The 22263-nt window shown below is 38.0% G+C and overlaps 1 protein-coding gene across 1 annotated transcript in view; it reads left to right on the top strand.

The window, feature by feature from the left end:
- LOC128660046 (oocyte zinc finger protein XlCOF6-like) overlaps positions 1-22263 on the top strand; it is a 325836-nt gene that overhangs the window by 120685 nt on the left and 182888 nt on the right. The window contains exon 5 of the mRNA XM_053713643.1: positions 19452-19460. Coding sequence (XP_053569618.1) covers positions 19452-19460 — 9 coding nt within the window. The remainder of the gene's footprint in view (positions 1-19451; positions 19461-22263) is intronic.

Here is a 22263-nt window from a genome sequence, read left to right as displayed (position 1 = left end):
ATACACAAATAAACGTTTTTTTTTTTTATCACAGTCAATACAATCAGCACAGCTCTGCTGTAATGATTACTTCCCTCAAAAAAGGCTTTGGAGATCCCTGAACTCTGTAGAGATGAACCGGATCATGCAGGAAGAAAATGAACCTCTGACTGAGTTTTTTTGATGCATAGTAAAAGCGCCAAAAATGGCCCCTCCCCCACACACATAACAGTGAGAGGGATCAGTGAACTGCTCTAATTTAAATCAAAACTATTGCCAAGTGGAAAAATAGTGCCCAAAACATTTTTTCACCCAGTACCTCAGAGAAAAAAACGTTTTTACATGCCAGCAAAAAAACGTTTTACCTCAATAATTAATTGTCATTTAAAACCTATTGCAAGTCCCTGCAAACTAGGTTAAGTCTATGTATACAGTCTAAAAACCAGAGAAGTACCATTCCCCAGAAAACTGAAGTGTAAAATATACATACATGACAGCCTGATATCAGCTACCTCTACTGCATTCAAGGCTGAGTTTACATTATAACGGTATGGCAGGATTTTCTCATCAATTCCATGTCAGAAAATAATAAACTGCTACATACCTCTTTGCAGATTAATCTGCCTGCTGTCCCCTGATCTGAAGTTTACCTCTCCTCAGATGGCCGAGAAACAGCAATATGATCTTAACTACTCCGGCTAAAATCATAGAAAAAACTCAGGTAGATTCTTCTTCAAATTCTACCAGAGAAGGAATAACACACTCCGGTGCTATTATAAAATAACAAACTTTTGATTGAAGATATAAAAACTAAATATATCACCATAGTCCTCTCACACATCCTATCTAGTCGTTGGGTGCAAGAGAATGACTGGAGGTGACGTAGAGGGGAGGAGCTATATAGCAGCTCTGCTGGGTGAATCCTCTTGCACTTCCTGTAGGGGAGCAGTTAATATCCCAGAAGTAATGATGACCCGTGGACTGATCACACTTAACAGAAGAAATTATATTGTGTAATAAAATAAAAAAAAACAAAATCTGATTTTCTAATTATACATAAAAATGTATATCACATTTCAATAATATATATGTTGAACATAAATGTCATATTTCATGTCCATTCAAATACCTCTATATCAACTATAATATGTATTCCTTTTTATGATTGTGATCCCTAAATATCTAATGATGAAATATGTATGACTAATGTATGTAAGCTACCAATAATCAACATTCTTCCTGTGATTCTTAACTAGCATGCATTGGGACACCAACCTGGATAATGCATGGTCTTTGAAAGTCAATTCAGGGGTAAACAGTTGATCTTCAATAGGTGTCTTATTCATCATTTCAAAAATAGAGGACTGAAATCCCATCTAAAAATTAGAAATTCATCTAAGTGTCTAATTGTGATCCCTAAATGTCTAATTAAGAACTAAATATGACTAATGTATGTAAGCTACTAATATTCAACATTCTTCCTGTGATTCTTAACTAGCATGCATTGGTACACCAACCTGGATAATGCATGGTCTTTGAAAGTCAATTCAGGGGTAAAAAGTTGATCTTCAATAGGTGTCTTATTCATCATTTCAAAAATAGAGGACTGTGAAATACCATCTAAAAATTTGAAAATCATCTAAGTGTCTCCAATAGGATGCCTCAACGGCCTTATTCTATTAAATAGTTGGCACTTACCATGTGAACATATCTTTGTATGGTTTTCAAGGTCAGCAGATTTGAAAGATAATGCCAGACATGATCCCATTGGTATACTTCAATTTCAATCTTGGCTTTTTCCACTGTCAGTCTGGGCAATCTTCACTGTCAGGCTTCTAATTCTTCCCTTTCAGTCTTTAGATTAAGTCAGCTCCCTAATGGCATAAAAGGTTTATTCAAAATTACTACAAGTGTGTGAATCATTTCTGTAGCCCTCTCCCACCCCCCATTTCATAAATAATTTCTGTCACTAGCTTACTGTGTAGCATCTTGTGTTATGTTCTATCAAGTGTGAAGATGAGTCATATTGAGCAGAACAAACCTCTAATGTGTGACATTGAACCATAGTCATGCTAGAGGATCCCTTTCTGAGTATTTTCATTTTAAGTAATGTGTAAACTAAATACTAGTTTTTAAAATGTATGCCATATGATGTATTTGTGTACAATTCATGCCAGCAACAGTCCAGACATTTATACTTACCAGCTGATGTCCTCTTTAAAAACCAGGTGGCAAAGACTCGCTACAGGACCCAATGGCCAGAGCATCACCTATATTAATAAATGATTTGATGAACAATCCTAACATGTTTGCACAATTCTCTACTTGTCATTTCCCTACAGTTCACATCTATTGATAATACTCCAGTCTAACTTCTATTCTTTACCGTCTAAAGTTGCGGTTGATGATGTCTGCTCTGACATTGAGCCCCTCGTCCCGGAATGGCCCCTCTAGAACAGGATCATCCTCCTCATCTCTGAGGAGGTTTCTGTCCGGACGGACGGCCTGCAGCATCCCAGCCCGCTGTGCAATATTATGCAGGACGCTACAGGCTACAACGATCTTAGCCACCTTCTTTGGGTTGTACTGGAGGGCTCCTCCCGACCTGTCCAGGCACCTGAACCTCATCTTCAGGAGCCCGAACATCCGTTCAACCACCGCCCTGGTTCTCTTATGAGCCCTATTGTAGCGCTCCTCAGACACATCAGTCGGGCTACGCAAGGGGGTAATGAGCCAAGGCCGGCTCATGTACCCAGAATCACCTATAAATTATAACCAGAACATAATTCCAACAGAATCCTCAAAATAGTATTTGTAGTACAATAAAAAGTTTTGTACATGATAATCCATTAACAAATGTTTATTTTAACTTAAAAATATCTAGTTCAATATTATTCTCTATCTTCCCATTTCAGCTAAGACATGCTACATATGCGTATTTCTCCTAAATCAAGCCTTGTGTAAAATGCTAACTACATGGTTACATTACATTCTCTATCTGAGCATTTAAGGTAAGACATGCTACATATCTGCATTGAACTAAAAGACATTTGCTGAAAGAGACAATGACATGGTTAAATTGCATTAGCTAATATCTTCCCATTTCAGCTAAGACATGCTACATATGCGTATTTCTCCTAAATCAAGCCTTGTGTAAAATGCTAACTACATGGTTACATTACATTCTCTATCTGAGCATTTAAGGTAAGACATGCTACATATCTGCATTGAACTAAAAGACATTTGCTGAAAGAGACAATGACATGGTTAAATTGCATTAGCTAATATCTTCCCATTTCAGCTAAGACATGCTACATATGCGTATTTCTCCTAAATCAAGCCTTGTGTAAAATGCTAACTACATGGTTACATTACATTCTCTATCTGAGCATTTAAGGTAAGACATGCTACATATCTGCATTGAACTAAAAGACATTTGCTGAAAGAGACAATGACATGGTTAAATTGCATTAGCTAATATCTTCCCATTTCAGCTAAGACATGCTACATATGCGTATTTCTCCTAAATCAAGCCGTGTGTAAAATGCTAACTACATGGTTACATTACATTCTCTATCTGAGCATTTAAGGTAAGACATGCTACATATCTGCATTGAACTAAAAGACATTAGCGGAAAGAGACAATGACATGGTTAAATTGCATGAGCTAATATCTTCCCATTTCAGCTAAGACATGCTACATATGCGTATTTCTCCTAAATCAAGCCGTGTGTAAAATGCTAACTACATGGTTACATTACATTCTCTATCTGAGCATTTAAGGTAAGACATGCTACATATCTGCATTGAACTAAAAGTAGACATTAGCGGGGGGAAATATATGGTTAAATTGCATCCTATAGCTGAACATTACGCTAACATTTTAAAACTACAGTGGCAATTGTCAAAATAATTAACCATGTTGTGCACAAATACTCACCAACGAGATAACCAGGGGGCATTTGTCTTTCCTCAAACTGTCTCCACAGGGACGACAGAGAGAGGATGCGGGCATCATGACAAGCCCCTCCAAAATTCGCACACACATGCATAATCCTCATCTGTGCGTCACAAACATACTGCACGTTGAGGCTATGAAAATGTTTGCGATTTCTGAAGGGCGAGTCATCAATTGGAGCACGCAGCGCAATGTGGGTACAATCTATGGCTCCCAAGACATTGGGCATTTGAGCAATATCAAAGAATTCCCGCTTCAGGCGCCTCCAATCACCATCATTCTGTGGGAATCCTATGTATTGCTTACTGATACGTACCATGGCATCCAGAAAGTTATCAAACACCCCAGAGAATGTACCTTGAGCCAGGCCATGCATGTACAGTTCTCCGGATTGAAAACTCCCGGAGGCCAGGACGTATAGACAGCTTAGCATCTTACTCATGGCGGGAACAGCAGTCCTTATTCTTATACGTGGCTCCAAATGAGGTTTAAGAAGATCGTAAAGGCCAATGAGCTGTTCGCGATCGAGCCGATACTTATCAAAAACATCAAAGTCGCTCATGTTTTCCAAGGTGGGTCTCACCCTGTAGACACGAGGACCTCGAACCAGACGACCCCTTCATCTCAGTCTGAGCCGCCGAGGCTGCCTGATTCGACCAACAGCTAGTTCGCCAATAGCAGCACCAGCAGCGTCTACCATGTCATCGTCATCCATCTTTCAAAACAGCGTAACAAGGTAAGCACTTGATCTGATGTGGATCACAAGTGATGCATTGGCCATGTTGTTTGGGGGATTTATAGTACAATTAGTCCAATGGTAGTGAGTTTGTAATGATTGCTGATTGTATTCACCTGTTTGTATGTGAGCGGCGCGAATGCTTTAACAGTGGGCGTTTATTTGTTGTTTGCTGAAATGTTATTTTCAAACAATGAATCTCAATGTGAAAGTGTCAAATATCACACATACAGTGCATGTTTGTAATGTTTGTTCATATGCGTAATCAATATTTCTTAAACGCGATCTTATAGTAACAAGCACACGTCCAGGCTAACATGAATGAAAGTGCATAGTTGTGTATAATGTGCATCGAATGTGATCGATCAATGTTGCTGCAATATTGTTTGTAAACGATAAAGTAACATCTGCCATCTGTAGTATTGTATATATAAGTGATTGCCGAGCTGTCAATATTGTATGCGTCCCTTTAAAATCACAATAATAATTCCAAACTTTCCGTCTGCCATCTGTAGTATTGTATATATAAGTGATTGCCGAGCTGTCAATATTGTATGCGTCCCTTTAAAATCGCAATAATAATTCCGAACTTCCCGTCTGCCATCTGTAGTATTGTATATATAAGTGATTGCCGAGCTGTCAATATTGTATGCGTCCCTTTCAAATCGCAATAATAATTCCGAACTTCCCGTCTGCCATCTGTAGTATTGTATATATAAGTGATTGCCGAGATGTCAATATTGTATGCGTCCCTTTAAAATCGCAATAATAATTGCGAACTTCCCGTCTGCCATCTGTAGTATTGTATATATAAGTGATTGCCGAGATGTCAATATTGTATGCGTCCCTTTAAAATCGCACTAATACTGAATAACTTCCGGCTGTCATCTGTAGTATTGTATATATAAGTGATTGCCGAGCTGTCAATATTGTATGCGTCCCTTTCAAATCGCACTAATACTGAATAACTTCCGGCTGTCATCTGTAGTATTGTATATATAAGTGATTGCCGAGCTGTCAATATTGTATGCGTCCCTTTCAAATCGCAGTAATACTGAATAACTTCCGGCTGTCATCTGTAGTATTGTATATATAAGTGATTGCCGAGCTGTCAATATTGTATGCGTCCCTTTCAAATCGCACTAATACTGAATAACTTCAGGCTGTCATCTGTAGTATTGTATATATAAGTGATTGCCGAGCTGTCAATATTGTATGCGTCCCTTTCAAATCGCACTAATACTGAATAACTTCCGGCTGTCATCTGTAGTATTGTATATATAAGTGATTGCCGAGATGTCAATATTGTATGCGTCCCTTTCAAATCGCACTAATACTGAATAACTTCCGGCTGTCATCTGTAGTATTGTATATATAAGTGATTGCCGAGATGTCAATATTGTATGCGTCCCATTCAAATGACACTAATACTGAATAACTTCCGGCTGTCATCTGTAGTATTATATATATAAGTGATTGCCGAGCTGTCAATATTTATTAATTGTCCCATTGAAATTGCCCTAATAATGCTGTTCCAAACTGTTGTTTACGTATATGTTGTATTGTAGTATTGAGTGTTAAAGTTCCGAAAGGGGCGGTACAGTCGTGAATCTGTGATGTGTATGGTTGAATCTTCTAATGACGTCATGATATTATTAACCTGCCTATGTAGTTCTGAAATCCTCATTGTGTTGTTGTATTGTGCTACATTGTTATTGTGTGCTGAATAAAATCTAAATGTGTGCTTTGTGGTTGCGTGATGGGTGATGCGTGTTATGTACATATACGTATATATTGTGATTGTGTCCCACATATGCTGACTTCTATATAGCGGTCTGGCATTGTTGTTCCTTCCCATAAAGTGACATCTGTAATCTAATCCTAATCCTAATGGTTTCTGGTGATGGAATCATGATGTTAAAAGTACAGTAAAATCCATATGTTGTGTTTTGTGATTCCTATAGAGAATGTAATGTGTTTTTCCCCCATCATTTGAATGCACATGTATGAGTGAATGTTAAAAGTAATGTATGTGCATCCATGACTGATCATGTGTTAAGCATATGTAGATATGCTGTTGCTGCAAGCATATGAGTTGAATAACTGAAATGCAATAATAAAGGTAAATGAGAATTGTTTCCCATTGTGTAGTGTTTGTGAATCCTGAAAAGTTGACATTATTTTTGTGTCCGTTTAAATGTAATATTTTGAAAACAAAAATGTTGTTACTAGTGATGTTGATTTGTAGTTGATGTAATATAAAAGTCTGAAAGAATTTAATGGTGTTGTGAATATTCAAACAGTAAAATCCATAAATCCACCATAGGGAAATAGTCATTTCTTGATCTATTTATCATAGCTGGGTCTAACGCATGAAATCATGTATTTTCTAGCGCTGGTATTTGGAGTTTTTCTGTCTACGCTATTTGCGTGCGTTAGGGAAATGAGGGTTTCGCGTGCACGAGCACGTCTTCCCAATAGAAGTCAATGGAGGCTCTAAAATTTGTTCATTTTTTTTTCTAAGACTGGTTTTCCTCGTAAAGTGAATGACGTCATGAGCTTTTGTGAAAAAGTAACTAAATCGTGTTCTTTTTGTGATAAATAAATATTTTGTGTATGTCATGTGGTGTATATTGTTTGTATGCATCGATGAGTGTATGTTTGTGATAATGTTATTAGTTAGATGTAGGTATATGAGGGTCTTTTCCTGTGTGTCAATGTAAGTCAATGGGAAAATGGATTTGTGTTGTTTTTTTTCTAACACCCGAGATCTCGCAACTTTAATCCTTTGTATTTTGATGAAAAATTATTAAATATGAAAAATAAACATAGTGTAGTGTTTGTATGACTGTAAGTGTAGTTTGTGTAATATTTGTTTTTTGATTCGTGGATCTTTTTTTTGTCGGTATATGTTTACTACTGGTTCTGAGGTGTCGGTAGAAATGTGAGCGTTAGGTGTTTTTTGAGTGTCGGTAACTGAACTCTAAATACCGGAGTCCGTAAGAAACCCGCGTTAGGGGCCTCTAACGCTGGTTTTCACGGCTAACGCCGAACTCCAAATCTAGGCCTAAGTCTTTTCTGTCAGATAAGACTCAGCTGTTTACCTCATTAACATTGTTAAAATTGTATTTTAGCTAACTATGTTTATTTCTAACTTTTTTAGGGGTATAGGGTAAAAAGGGATAAGGAGACATTTGAAGAGTACAGCATTAGGCTATAATCCCACAACTTACTCTGTATCTTGATTGCTGTTCCTGAATATTCTTTAAAATCATTAGGCTACTCAATTGTCGGTCTGTTGGAACATTGTATTAGGAAAACGAATTTCTCTCTCTTCTGTCAGATAAGGCTTAGCTGTTTACCTCATTAACATTGTTAAAATTGTATTTTAGCTAACTATGTTTATTTCTAACTTTTATATTTATATACTGCTTTAATTTTGCTAAATACTGAAAGGTCCCTGCTATATTTGCAACTCCTTATCTCGGTGCAATTCTATCTTGCTATTTGTTAAAGGTCCTAAATGTGATATCCCTTATATATACATACATACATACATAACTGCATGGTCAGTCCTGGTGTTCCTATATTTCTATTTGCCCTAGAGATCTCAAATTGTTAACTTAAATCTTTTAAGATTAGTATTATATAATGTAACCTAGGTCATGGCTCTAATCTTAGAGTTACCTTCCAGGGCTGACCCGGTCAGCCCTGATTGGGTACTGCTACCTCAGTGGGGGTTCTACTTCATTGGCCTCATAACGGTTTTCTTTGTCTACCTCCATAACCGCTTTTCTTAACCTATTCACGTCGGTTTGCTCTGACTTTTCGGTAATTCACGATTATTCACTTTTTTTTTCTTTTCCTTTCACGTATCACAGACCACCTCCCTTTCTTTCCACTTTATTCCTGAGAGGGTTAATCTCCCCTCTCTCCAACTCACTCTATATTCACTAGGATACTTAATCCCTTCTTTCTTTTTTTTCCTTTTCCTTTCACCATTACACAATTTCATTGCTTCTGCACTGACATCACCCTGTAAACTCATGAGCACATGGACAAATTTTTGCACTCTCACTCTAAAACGTCACCTTCCGTCATGGCGGCTAGACAGAGAGACAAGAGGAATAAGAGTACCTTTGATGCCCCCATTGAGGTGCAGACACCTTCTGGCAATCCTCAGATTCCAATGGAACCTACTGATATTCATTCCTTAGTTCTTAATATTTCTGAAGCTCTTTCACCTAAGTTTGAAACTCTTAAAAATGACATTAAACTAGATATTGCACATTTAGCTACAGAAATCAAACAATTTGCCGGTAGGCTCACGGAAGTAGAGCAAAGAATATCCGATCTTGAAGATATCACTATAGGACAGAATGCCAAGCTTGAAGCTTCAACTAGTACTCTTCTTAAGTTGCAGAATAAAATAGAAGACTTAGAGAATCGTGCACAAAGAAATAATCTCAGAATAATAGGGGTCCCTGAAGAGAAACAGTTTGAGGATTTACATAAATTACTTACAATCACACTTCCTCAGCTCCTAAAGATTCCAGAAGCTTTTCCTAAAATAGCTATAGAAAGAGCACATAGAATAGGACCAATGGCCCTGACTAAAACTAATTTGAGGCCCAGACCAGTTACTGCAAAAAATTTTAATTACCAAGACAAGGTTCCTTTTTTCAATCTTTTCATAAACACCAACTTATATTTTTGGGGGAAGCCAAAATCCTTTTATTTCAGGATTATTCAGCAGAAACGGCCACAAAAAGAAGGGAATTAGCCCCAATATGCACAAAATTCATTCGGCAGGGACTACGAGCACCCTGCTAGACTTAAAGTGCTCTTAGATAATAATATCCATTTTTTGATACAGCTACAGAAGCAGGAAGCTTCTATGCTGAGAAGTTTGCTTCAGATTAATTATGGATACAGTTGGTTTAAATGGTATAATTGATTTTTTTGTTTTCTAAGTGTATTCCTTTGATGGGGTCCTTTGAGCATAGGGTATTAGAGGGCTTTGGTGGTATAGCTTCTCTGATTATTATTTTTTTCTCTCTCCCTTCCCCCCCATAAAGGATGGCTATGACGAGTAGAGTTAAATTTACCTCCTGGAATATAGGAGGTCCTACGTCTCCTATTAAAAGGAAAACAATATTATCATATTTAAAGAAAATTAACACTTTCATCGCCTTTTTACAAGAAACCCACTTGAAAGCTGAAGAGGTTCTTAAGCTTAAATCGTCCTGGGTCAAAGAAGTTTTTTTTTTTTCTCCTAGTATTAAGAGGAAGGGGTGGTGGCTATTCTTATTGGAAAAATATTAATTATGAGATCTTGCAGGTCGACCCAGATCATGAGGGGAGATTAATTTCTTCTATAAGGTACGACAAGTCCACGGATTCATCCTTTACTTGTGGAATATTATCCTCCTGCTAACAGGAAGTGGCAAAGAGCACCACAGCAGAGCTGTCTATATAGCTCCTCCCTTAGCTCCACCCCCGTCATTCTCTTTGCCTACTCTAAGTACTAGGAAGGGTAAAGTGAAAGAGGTGATAAAATATTAGTTTTTAATTTCTTCAAGCAAGAGTTTTTTGTTTTAAATGGTACGGGTGTGTACTATTTACTCTCAGGCTGCAGATGGATGAAGACTTCTGCCTGGAGGATGATGATCTTAGCATTTGTAACTAAGATCCAGTACAGTTCCCACAGAGGCTGAGGGGTGCAGGAAACTTCAGTGTGAGGAACGTTTTCATGCTATATAGCAGTGAGTTATGATCAGTCATTTTTTCTGGAGAGACTGTGTATTTCAGAAAGGCTGACAGTATCCCCATGAGGGTAAGGGTAAGCAGTAATCCTAAGAGCTATAGAAAGGCATTACTAAGCTTGCATAAGGGGCTAATTACAAAATTGGTTGACACTGAGTTTTGAATGTTTGTGGGCAAACGTTTTATGAACTGGGAGTGCTGTTAACGTTTTGTGGACAATAACGTTTTTTGGGCAACTTTATTGAGGGTACACTTGGCTTATTTTTTGGGTCTCAGAACCCACATGGCTAGTTTAAAACCACTCTGGTGCGGTTCTTTGAGGCTGTAGAGACATTAAGTGAGATGGGCGGGGCCTATTTTCGCGCCTCAAATGCGCAGTTGTTTTCACTCAGCAAGCAGCAAGCTCCAACTCCTGAGGGCCCTTGTGGATGTTTTGGGCCAAATCAAAGCTTTAACCCCATATTTACTATCCCTAAGGGCAGGTAGGCACCACAGCAGGGCTGTGGCAAGGTGCTGGGGGTGTTTTTTTCGGATTTAGGCCTAATTTCAATCCGGTTTGCACATTAAGGGGATAAATGTTAAATTTCCTTGTGGGGCAAACTTAACTACACATATTTAGTCTGCTTGCACAAATTTGAAAAATTTGGTGCATTTTAAAGCCGTTTTGCAGAACGTGTATGCTTTTTTTTCTCTTAAAGGCGCAGTACTGTTTTTTAAGATTGTTATTTTTTTCACTAAATAAAGTGTTTTCATGCTTGTTTGTAGTCATTACTAGCCTGTTCAACATGTCTGACATTGAAGAAAGTCATTGTTCAATATTTTTAGAAGCCATTGTGGAACCCCCACTTAGAATGTGTCCCTCATGCACTGAAAGGTCAATAAATTGCAAAGCACAATTTAGCTACTAAAAGTATGTCGCAGGATGATTCTCAGTCAGAAGGGAATCAGGTTATGCCATCTAATTCTCTCTAAGTGTCACAACCATTAACGCCCGCACAAGCGACGCCAAGTAATTCTAGTGCATCTAATTCTTTCACCCTGCAAGATATGGCCGCAGTTATGAATACTACCCTCACAGAGGTTTTATCTAAGCTGCCTGGGTTGCAGGGGAAGCGCAGTAGGTCTGGTGTGAGAACAAATGCTGAGCCCTCTGACGCTTTATTAGCCATATCCGATGTACCCTCACAATGTTCTGAGTTGGGGGTGAGGGATTTGCTGTCTGAGGGAGAGATTTCTGATTCAGGAAAGATGTTCCCTCAGACAGACTCAGATATGATGGCTAATAAATTTAAACTAGAACACCTCCGCTTATTGCTCAGGGAGGTTTTAGCGACTCTGGATGATTGTGACCCTATTGTAGTTCCAGAGAAATTGTGTAAAATGGACAGATTTATAGAGGTTCCTGCCTACACTGATGTTTTTCCGGTCCATAAGAGGATTTCGGACATTGTTACTAAGGAGTGGGATAGACCAGGTATTCCGTTCGCTCCCCCTTCTACTTTTAAGAAACTGTTTCCCATATCAGACACCATGCGGGACTCGTGGCAGACGGTCCCTAAGGTGGAGGGAGCTATTTCTACCCTGGTTAAGCGAACAACTATACCTATTGAGGACAGTTGTGCTTTCAAAGATCCTATGGATAAAAAATTAGAGGGTCTCCTAAAGAAAATATTTGTTTATCAGGGTTTTCTTCTCCAACCTATAGCGTGCATTGTTACTGTAACTACTGCAGCTGCTTTTTGGTTCGAGTCTCTGGAGGAGGCTCTTCAGGTTGAGACCCCATTAGATGATATTCTGGATAGAATTAGGGCTCTCAAGCTAGCTAATTCTTTCATTACAGATGCCGCTTTTCAACTGGCTAAATTAGCGGCAAAGAATTCAGGTTTTGCCATTTTAGTGCGTAGAGCGTTATGGCTTAAGTCCTGGTCTGCTGATGTGTCATCAAAATCTAAGCTTTTAGCCATCCCTTTCAAGGGTAAGACCCTATTCGGGCCTGAACTGAAAGAGATCATTTCAGACATCACTGGAGGCAAAGACCATGCCCTTCCTCAGGATAAGCAAATAAGATGAGGACCAAACAATGATTTTCGTTCCTTTCGAAACTTCAAAGGTGGTCCCTCTACCTCTTCCCCTGCTGCAAAGCAAGAGGGGAATTTTGCTCAATCCAAGTCAGTCTGGAGACCTAACCAGACTTGGAACAAGGGTAAACAGGCCAAGAAGCCTGCTGCTGCCACCTAGACAGTATGAAGGGGTAGCCCCCGATCCGGTACCGGATCTAGTAGGGGGCAGATTTTCTCTCTTTGCTCAGGCTTGGGCAAGAGATGTTCAGGACTCCTGGGCTTTAGAAATCGTAACCCAGGGGTATCTTCTAGATTTCAAAGATTCTCCTCCAAAGGGGGAGATTCCATCTTTCTCAATTGTCTGTAAACCAGACAAAAAGGGAGGCGTTCTTACGCTGTGTAGAAGACCTATATACCATGGGAGTGATCTGCCCAGTTCCGAAAACAGACCAGGGGCAGGGGTTCTACTCCAATCTGTTTGTGGTTCCCAAAAAAGAGGGAACCTTCAGACCAATTTTAGATCTCAAGATCCTAAACAAATTCCTCAGAGTCCCATCCTTCAAGATGGAGACCATTCGGACTATTTTACCAATGATCCAGGAGGGTCGATATATGACCACCGTGGACTTAAAGGATGCGTATCTACACATCCCTATCCACAAAGATCATCACCAGTTCCTCAGGTTCGCCTTTCTGGACAAGCATTACCAGTTTGTGGCTCTTCCCTTCGGGTTGGCCACAGCTCCCAGAATTTTCACAAGAGTTCCATTCCTGGGAACTCTGATAGATTCGGTGGACATGAAAATTTTTCTGATGGAGGTCAGGAAATCAAAGATTTTAACCATCTGCCGAGCTCTTCATTCCATTCCTCGGCCGTCAGTTGCTCTGTGTATGGAGGTAATCAGACTAATGGTAGCGGCAATGGACATAGTTCCGTTTGCTCGCTTGCATCTCAGACCACTGCAACTATGCATGCTCAATTAGTGGAATGGGGATTATGCAGATTTATCTCCTCAGATAAATCTGTATCAAGAGACCAGAGACTCTCTTCTTTGGTGGTTGTCACAGGATCATCTGTCCCAGGGAATGTGTTTCCGCAGGCCAGCATGGGTCATAGTGACGACGGACGCCAGCCTATTGGGCTGGGGTGCTGTCTGGAATTCCCTGAAAGCACAGGGTTTGTGGACTCAGGAGGAGGCTCTCCTCCCGATAAATATTCTAGAACTGAGAGCGATATTCAACGCGCTTCTGGCGTGGCCTCAGCTGTCTTCGGCCAGATTCATAAGATTCCAGTCAGACAATATCACAACTGTAGCATATATCAATCATCAGGGGGGAACAAAGAGTTCTCTAGCGATGATAGAGGTTACCAAAATAATTCGATGGGCAGAGACTCACTCTTGCCATCTATCAGCAATCTATATCCCAGGAGTGTAGAACTGGGAAGCGGATTTTCTAAGTCGTCAGACTTTTCATCCGGGGGAGTGGGAACTCCATCCGGAGGTGTTTGCACAATCAATTCCGCAATGGGGCAAAACTTCCTTGTTACGGGTCCAGGTCAAGGGATCCTCAGGCAGTACTGATAGATACTCGTTCAACCTGGCTTATGTGTTTCCACCATTTCCTCTCCTTCCTCGTTTGATTGCCAGAATCAAACAGGAGAGAGCTTCTGTGATTTTGATAGCCCCTGGGTGGCCACGCAGGGCTTGGTATGCAGACCTGGTGGACATGTCATCTCTTCCACTATGGACTCTGCCACTGAGACAGGACCTTCTGATTCAAGGTCCGTTTCAGAATCCAAAGCTAGTTTCTCTGCGGCTGACTGCTTGGAGATTGATGGCTTGATTTTATCCAAGCGGGGTTTCTCTGAGTCGGTCATAGATACCTTGATTCCGGCTCGAAAGCCTGTCACTACGAAAATTTATCATAAGATATGGCGTAAATATCTCTATTGGTGCGAATCCAAAGGCTACTCATGGAGTAAGATCAGGATTCCTAGGATTTTGTCCTTTCTCCAAGGAGGATTGGAGAAGGGGCTATCAGCTAGTTCCTTAAAGGTACACATATCTGCCTTATCAATTCTACTGCACAAGCGTCTGGCAGATGTTCCAGATGTTCAGTCGTTCTGTCAGGCTTTAGTTAGTTTTAAGCCTGTGTTTAAACCTGTTGCTCCGCCATGGAGTTTGAATTTAGTTCTTAAAATTCTTCAAGGGGTTCCGTTTGAACCTATGCATTCCATAGATATTAAGCTTCTATCTTGGAAAGTTCTGTTTTTAGTTACTATCTCTTCGGCTCAAAGAGTTTCTGAATTATCTGCATTGCAATGCGACTCGCCTTACCTTGTTTTCCTTGCTGATAAGGTGGTTTTGCGTACCAAACCTGGATTCCTTCCTAAGGTTGTTACTAATAGGAATATCAATCAGGAAATTGTTGTTCCTTCTCTGTGTCCTAATCCTTCCTCTAAGAAGGAGCATCTGTTGCACAACTTGGACGTGGTTCGTGCTTTGAAGTTTTACTTGAAAGCAACCAAAGATTTGTAAGGCTGCGACTTGGTCTTCACTTCATACCTTTTCCAAATTTTACAAATTTGATACTTTTGCTTCTTCAGAGGCTATTTTTGAGAGAAAAGTTCTTCAAGCAGTGGTGCCTTCTGTTTAACCATCTGTCTTGTCCCTCCCGTTCATCCGTGTCCTGTAGCTTTGATATTGTATCCCACAAGTAAAGGATGAATTTGTGGACTCGTCGTACCTTATAGAAGAAAAGTAAATTTATGCTTACCTGATAAATTAAATTCTTCTGTGGTACGACGAGTCCACGGCCCGCCCTGTCATTTTAAGACAGATTATATTTTTTCATTTTAAACTTCAGTCACCTCTGTACCTTGTAGTTTCTCCTTTTTCTTCCTGTACCTTCGGTCGAATGACTGGGGGGTGGAGCTAAGGGAGGAGATATATAGACTGCTCTGCTGTGGTGCTCTTTGCCACTTCTTGTTAGCAGGAGGATAATAATCCCACAAGTAAAGGATGAATCCATGGACTCGTCATACCACAGAAGAAATTAATTTATCAGGTAAGCATAAATTTACTTTTTGCTAAAAATTAAAATTGCTAATATCCTTTATACGCTCTGTAATATATATATGCTCCTGTCTTCAATCCATCCTTTTGGGGAAACATTACAGGCTATGTGTGAAGGGGGTGGGGAGCTAACTACTATAGCTGTGAGTAGGACTAAATTTGATGATAATTGTTGTATTATTAAATTTGTGATTCTCTGTGTATTATCTATTTATGGTTCTCTATGTATCTCATGACATGTGCAGAGGGTTATTTAATCATGGGAGGTGATTTTAATATGGCTCCACAGTATCCTTTAGATAGACTTAGACAAGATCCTGTTTCTAAAAAAACTAAAAGAGATAAATTAGAATCAAAAATTTTCTCCAGGATCTTTAGTAACTTGAAAGTTTGTGATGTATGGAGATCACAAAATCCTGATAGTCGCGATTTTACTTTCCTCGCAAAAGCACACAAGTCACTTTCAAGGATAGATCTATTCTTACTTGATGAAAGGTTATGTAAATCAAAAGTTCTTGCCCAAATACTACCTATTGGTATCTCTGATCATGCCCCTATTTGTCTGGATTTCCAGTCTCTTGACTCAATACGAATGAATAATCGATTCTCATTTCCCATATTTCTTGCTACAGATCTTAAATTTAAAAACTGGCTGGAAGCCAAATTTAAGGAGTTTGCCTATTTCAATGATGAATACATGTCTCGTCCTGCACTATTCTGGGAAACTGCTAAAGCAGCTCTAAGGGGGGAAATACTAGCTTATAGCGTGTTGAGGACTAAAAAACTTAAGCGGAGGGAGGGGGAGCTACTGCGAGCAGTCTCTCAAATGCATATAACCATTACTTAATTGAAAAAACATCACGGCATTGGGAGACAGAGATTCCTTCTTATTGCACAAATCAGCACAGAAGGATATTGGGGTTCAAGCAAAATTTTACCGGTATGGAAATAAGACCGGGAAACTCTTAGCAAAACTTGGTAAATGTGAGAAAGGCTCTCGGCTGATAGATTCTATATATGCGGAAGGTCAAACTCTTAAAAGGTCTGAAGAACTTCTACAAGTCTTTTCCAATTACTATACTGACCTATATTCTTTAGAACCTCAAATACCCAGGAACGGGAGGAATTCTGGTGCAAAATCTCTTTCCCTTCATTAGAACTTGATTTGTTGAAAGATCTTTACGCTCCTATAACTGAGATAGAAGTGTTTAAAGCAATCCAAAAACTGCCTCATAAGAAAGCACCAGGCCCAGATGCACTTCCTAACGAATTTTATAAAAATGACACATTCCACTATAACACCGTATCTAACCTTGCTATTTAACTATATACAGATAGAGGGTAATAAACCTACAGTTAACTTTGCCGCTTCTTATACTACCCTGATATTAAAACAAGGGAAAGACCTGACAAAGAAGGAGTCCTATAGGCCCATTGCTCTGCTGAACACAGATTACAAACTGTTAACTTCTATATTAGCACAAAGGCTTCAATCTATTCTTCCATCTATTATTCATACAGATCAAGCCGGTTTCCTGAAGAATAGAAATCCTGCTGCTAAAATAAGGGAACTCCTTCTTGCTATAGATTATTTTAAAACAATGGGGGATCACGATCAGGAGGGGAGAGAGGGTTCCCCTGACATGGCAATAATATCCATAGATGTTGAAAAAACCTTTGATTCAGTTCACTATGATCATCTTCTATTTACTCTGGATCAATTTGGTCTGAGAGGAAATTGTATTAAATTTATTAGTAACCTCTATCAAAAGGCCTCTACGAAGATGCTGGTGAATGGGTATATGTCACAGGATATAAAACTGCAGCGGGGAACCAGGCAGGGATGCCCTCCCTCTCCGCTCCTTTTCGACATTTCCATTGAACCACCTGCCATAATAAAGTGAAAAAATACTGATTGGTATAGCGCTCCAGACGGCTAAGAGAACTGAAGAGATACAATAATTAAAAAGTGAAAAATAAACAGTAATGGAATAAAAGATTAATAAAACAGATTTCTAATACTAATGACCGGATACTGATGTAACTCCTATTAGGGTATACAATGGAAAAGGGTATTATACAATTCCAAGGAAAGAAGGCCTAATTTAATTGGCTGCGAGTGAGTAGATTAAACGGTATATTTAGAGTTAAAAAGGGGGTAACGTAATGGACAAAAATATATTCAAGCCCAAAAAATAGATTGGAGATATGTTGTATCAAATATAATAAAAATTTAATAAATAAAATTCATTGAACAAAATCTGATGCCGGCATCTAAAAGTAGCATATACTAATGGTTACATAAAATCAACAGTCTGAATGTAGCGAATACTAATGGTTATATAAAAACAACAATCTGAAACGACTTGAAACAAATCGACAGAAGTAACAGTATATATATACATATGCAAAATGTAACTAGTTAATGTAACAGGTTGATGTCTTAGCTTATATATTGGGAACCTGTGTCCTTATTGTTGCTGCAGCAAAACCGACATTGCGGTAAGAAGATCCGTGTATAAATGTTCTTGCAATCTCTGCTTTCCGTATTGCAGACGATAGTTGTAAATTTAGTAGCAAAGATAGTGTCCTCTCCTTGAACTTGTGCTTTTTATAACTCTGTCCAGCGTTTTTTTTTTAAGATGTTCAGCGTTCTCAGTGGACGGTTATAAAAATGATCCTCTCTGTGCTGGAATCAGATCCGGGTTAGGGTTCAGGAATGTCTGTGATCCAAGAGGCTATGTATTAACCCAGTAATCAAACAGGGGTTAATCACCCAAGGTGGGTCCGTATGAGTAGGTCCTGGGGCAGGAATTACACATATAGAGACAGTTCAGTAATGTTATCATGACTTCTCAATGTACCTGTCCTATCTACTTACGTTACCACACCGGGTTTTTGAAATAATATGTTAACAAATTCAATAGGCAAATTCTACGCATTTCAGCCGCCAGGGGCCCTTATCAAGATGCCTACTACCTGTATTTTCCGTTTTTACATAGCCCGCATTCTGTTTTCATTGGGTAAAAATTAGCCTATCAAATCTCTCTCATTCATGGATACGATATGGCTTGGAGACGCCACATACACATTTATATTTATAAATTTGAGAGTAGCAATATAAGGGTATTAACCATATTTTAACAATTACATAAACACATTTAGAAAAGAAAAATATTTTGAAGAAAAAATGAAAAAAAGCGATTATAAATAAAAAAGTATATTTGACACAATAGATCTCCATCTTATATTTCACTATAGAGAACAGACCTTTTTAGTGAAATCTGATCACTTGATAGAAATAGTTATTTTCATTTTTCTGGACAAATCATACGTTAGTTGTTTTAGTTAATTTATGTGACTTTATTTTATAGTGGTGATGAGAAGTGTTCCTGAATGCTTATGCCGCTGTTTGGTCAGCATATTACAATACCTAAAAAATCTATTATTTAGATATTAGACGGTGTGAGGATATGTTCTAATTATAGATAGAATTATTCTGAGATATATATGAATCCTAAGGGAATAAAAGTCCGTAATCAATTTAAAAGAACATTATCTAGTTTATAAAAAGGATAATTCTAGAAATTGGAAAATACATGTGTATATATATATATATAGCAAGTATATGTATAAATAAGGAATAATATATATACAAAAATGTTTAAAAAGACATTATAAATGTTATCTGTCATATGTGCATCGTGTATAAATAAGTTCTAGTTTAGTTATTATATTTAAAGAGACTTTCATTTAGAATAGCAGTTGCTATGAATTAAAATTATTATGAAATGAAAATTGGGCAAGAAAACATTTTTATATACATTTATCTACTTGTACTAGAACAGCATGTTTAAATCCATTTCTGAATTTAGACCATATGGGTGGATGGTTTTGAAATGAAATATAAATTCTGCTTCTTTTCTGAGTAGCACATTATTAATATCTCCCCCACTAATTCCTAGATTTATTTGTTTGATACCCCAATATTTGAAATTTTTAAGACTGCCTGCATGTGTATCTTTGAAATGGGCATATTACTTTGTTTCTGTAGATCCATATTCTATTTTTAGAATGTGTTCACGGATTCTGTCCCTCAGAATACTGCTTGTCTGTCCAAAATAAAAAAGGCCACAAGAACATTTAATACAATAAATTATGTTTCTATTGGAACTATCTATACACCGTCTAATATCTAAATAATAGATTATTTAGGTATTGTAATATACTGACCAAACAGCGGCATAAGCATTCAGGAACACTTCTCATCACCACTATAAAATAAAGTCACATAAATTAACTAAAAAAGCTAACGTATGATTTGTCCAGAAAAATGAAAAGAACTATTTCTATCAAGTGATCAGATTTCACTAAAAAGGTCTGTTCTCTATAGTGAAATATAAGATGGAGATCTATTGTGTCAAATATACTTTTTTTTATTTATAATCGCTTTTTTCATTTTTTTCTTCTATATATTTTTCTTTTCTAAATGTGTTTATGTAATTGTTAAAATATGGTTAATACCCTTATATTGATACTCTCAAATTTATAAATGTGTATTTGGCGTCTCCAAGCCATATCGTATCCATGAATGAGAGAGATTTGATAGGCTAATTTTTACCCAATGAAAACAGAATGCGGGCTATGTAAAAACGGAAAATACAGGTAGTAGGCATCTTGATAAAGGCCCCTGGCTGCTGAAACGCGTAGAATTTGCCAACTGAATTTGTTAACATATTATTTCAAAAACCTGGTGTGGTAACGTAAGTAGATAGGACAGGTACATTGAGCAGTCACGATAACATTACTGAACTGTCTCTATATGTGTAATTCCTGCCCCAGGACCTACTCATACGGACCCACCTTGGGTGATTAACCCCTGTTTGATTACTGGGTTAATACATAGCCTCTTGGATCACAGACATTCCTGAACCCTAACCCGGATCTGATTCCAGCACAGAGAGGATCATTCTTATAACCGTCCACTGAGAGCGCTGAACATCTTCAAAAAAACCTGCTGGACAGAGTTATAAAAAGCACAAGTCCAAGGAGAGGACACTATCTTTGCTACTAAATTTACAACTATCGTCTGCAATACGGAAAGCAGAGATTGCAAGAACATTTATACACGGATCTTCCTACCGCAATGTCGGTTATGCTGCAGCAACAATAAGGACACAGGTTCCCAATATATAAGCTAAGACATCAACCTGTTACATTAACTAGTTACATTTTGCATATGTATATATATACTGTTACTTCTGTCGATTTGTTTCAAGTCGTTTCAGATTGTTGTTTTTATATAACCATTAATATTCGCTACATTCAGACTGTTGATTTTATGTAACCATTAGTATACGCTACTTTTAGATGCCGGCATCAGATTTTGTTCAATAAATTTTATTTATTAAATTTTTATTATATTTGATACAACATATCTCCAATCAAATTTTTGGGCTTAAATATATTTTTGTCCGTTACGTTACCCCCTTTTTAACTCTAAATATACTGTTTAATCTACTCACTCACAGCCAATTAAATTAGGCCTTCTTTCCTTGGAATTGTATAATACCCTTTTCCATTGTATACCCTAATAGGAGTTACATCAGTACCCGGGCATTAGCATTAGAAATCTGTTTTATTCATCTTTTATTCCATTACTGATTATTTTTTACTTTTTAATTACTGTATCTCTTCAGTTCTCTTAGCCGTCTGGAGTGCTATCCCAATCAGTATTTTTTCACTTTGTTATGTTAGTGAACCTATAGAGGTGTTTTTTGGGAATCAGCATATAAGAGATAGAGTGTTGAATCTTATAATCATCTTTTTCATTCACTTGCCATAATAGTAAGGCAGCAACTCGAGGAAATTAAAATAGGCAAGAAGAAGCTGAAGATTGTGCTTTATGCGGATGATGTTATCATATACATGGCTAACACCCGTATAAATAAAGCTCCAGTTAATAATACAACAGTTTGGATCTTTCTCGGGTATAAGGTTAACAACACAAACTCTGAATTATTTTGGATTAAGCAGACAGAGGATTCTTTGGTGAATTTGCCTTTTTCTATAGTTCAGAACTCTTTTCGGTATCTGGGCATCATTATTTCTTCTAGTCCTGATACTTGGTATTCCTTTAACATCACTCCAATTTCAAATAAAATTAAAGACACTCTTAAAAACTGGAAAAATCTACCTCTTTCCTTGTCTGGGCGAATAGCCGCTTATAAGATGATTATCCTCCCCAAAGTGCTGTATATTCTTCAAAATATCCCGCTGTTTCTAAAGCGGAAGGATATTGATCATCTCAACTCTATCTTGAGATCATTTATTTGGCAAAATAGAAGGCCCAGAATATCTCTTAAACTCTCGCTCCCATTAAAACATGGCGGCTTAGTCTTTCCGGATCTTAGGGTTTACAATCAAGTTTTCTTAGCACGTATAGTAACCGATTAGTTATCTTCTCAGAACTATGTTACAAATAATGATCTTGGAAAAAAACATAACGTACCCTTTTTATCCAGAGGCACTTATACATTGTGACATTAGTCTTATTCCGTCTAAATTAAAAAAAACTAAAATCTATAGATATAACCCAATCCTTGCTTGGAAAAAGATCTGTAACTCATTGGCTCTAGAACACTGTGTCTCGAGGTAAATCCCATTTCTGGGTAATCCTCAGTTCCA

The sequence above is a fragment of the Bombina bombina genome, chromosome 5 (genome assembly GCF_027579735.1).
Source record: "Bombina bombina isolate aBomBom1 chromosome 5, aBomBom1.pri, whole genome shotgun sequence".
In the NCBI taxonomy this organism is placed as follows: Eukaryota; Metazoa; Chordata; class Amphibia; order Anura; family Bombinatoridae; genus Bombina; species Bombina bombina.
The sequence above is the reverse complement of the archived record's forward strand: the minus strand, read 5'-3'. Positions and strand labels throughout refer to the sequence as shown.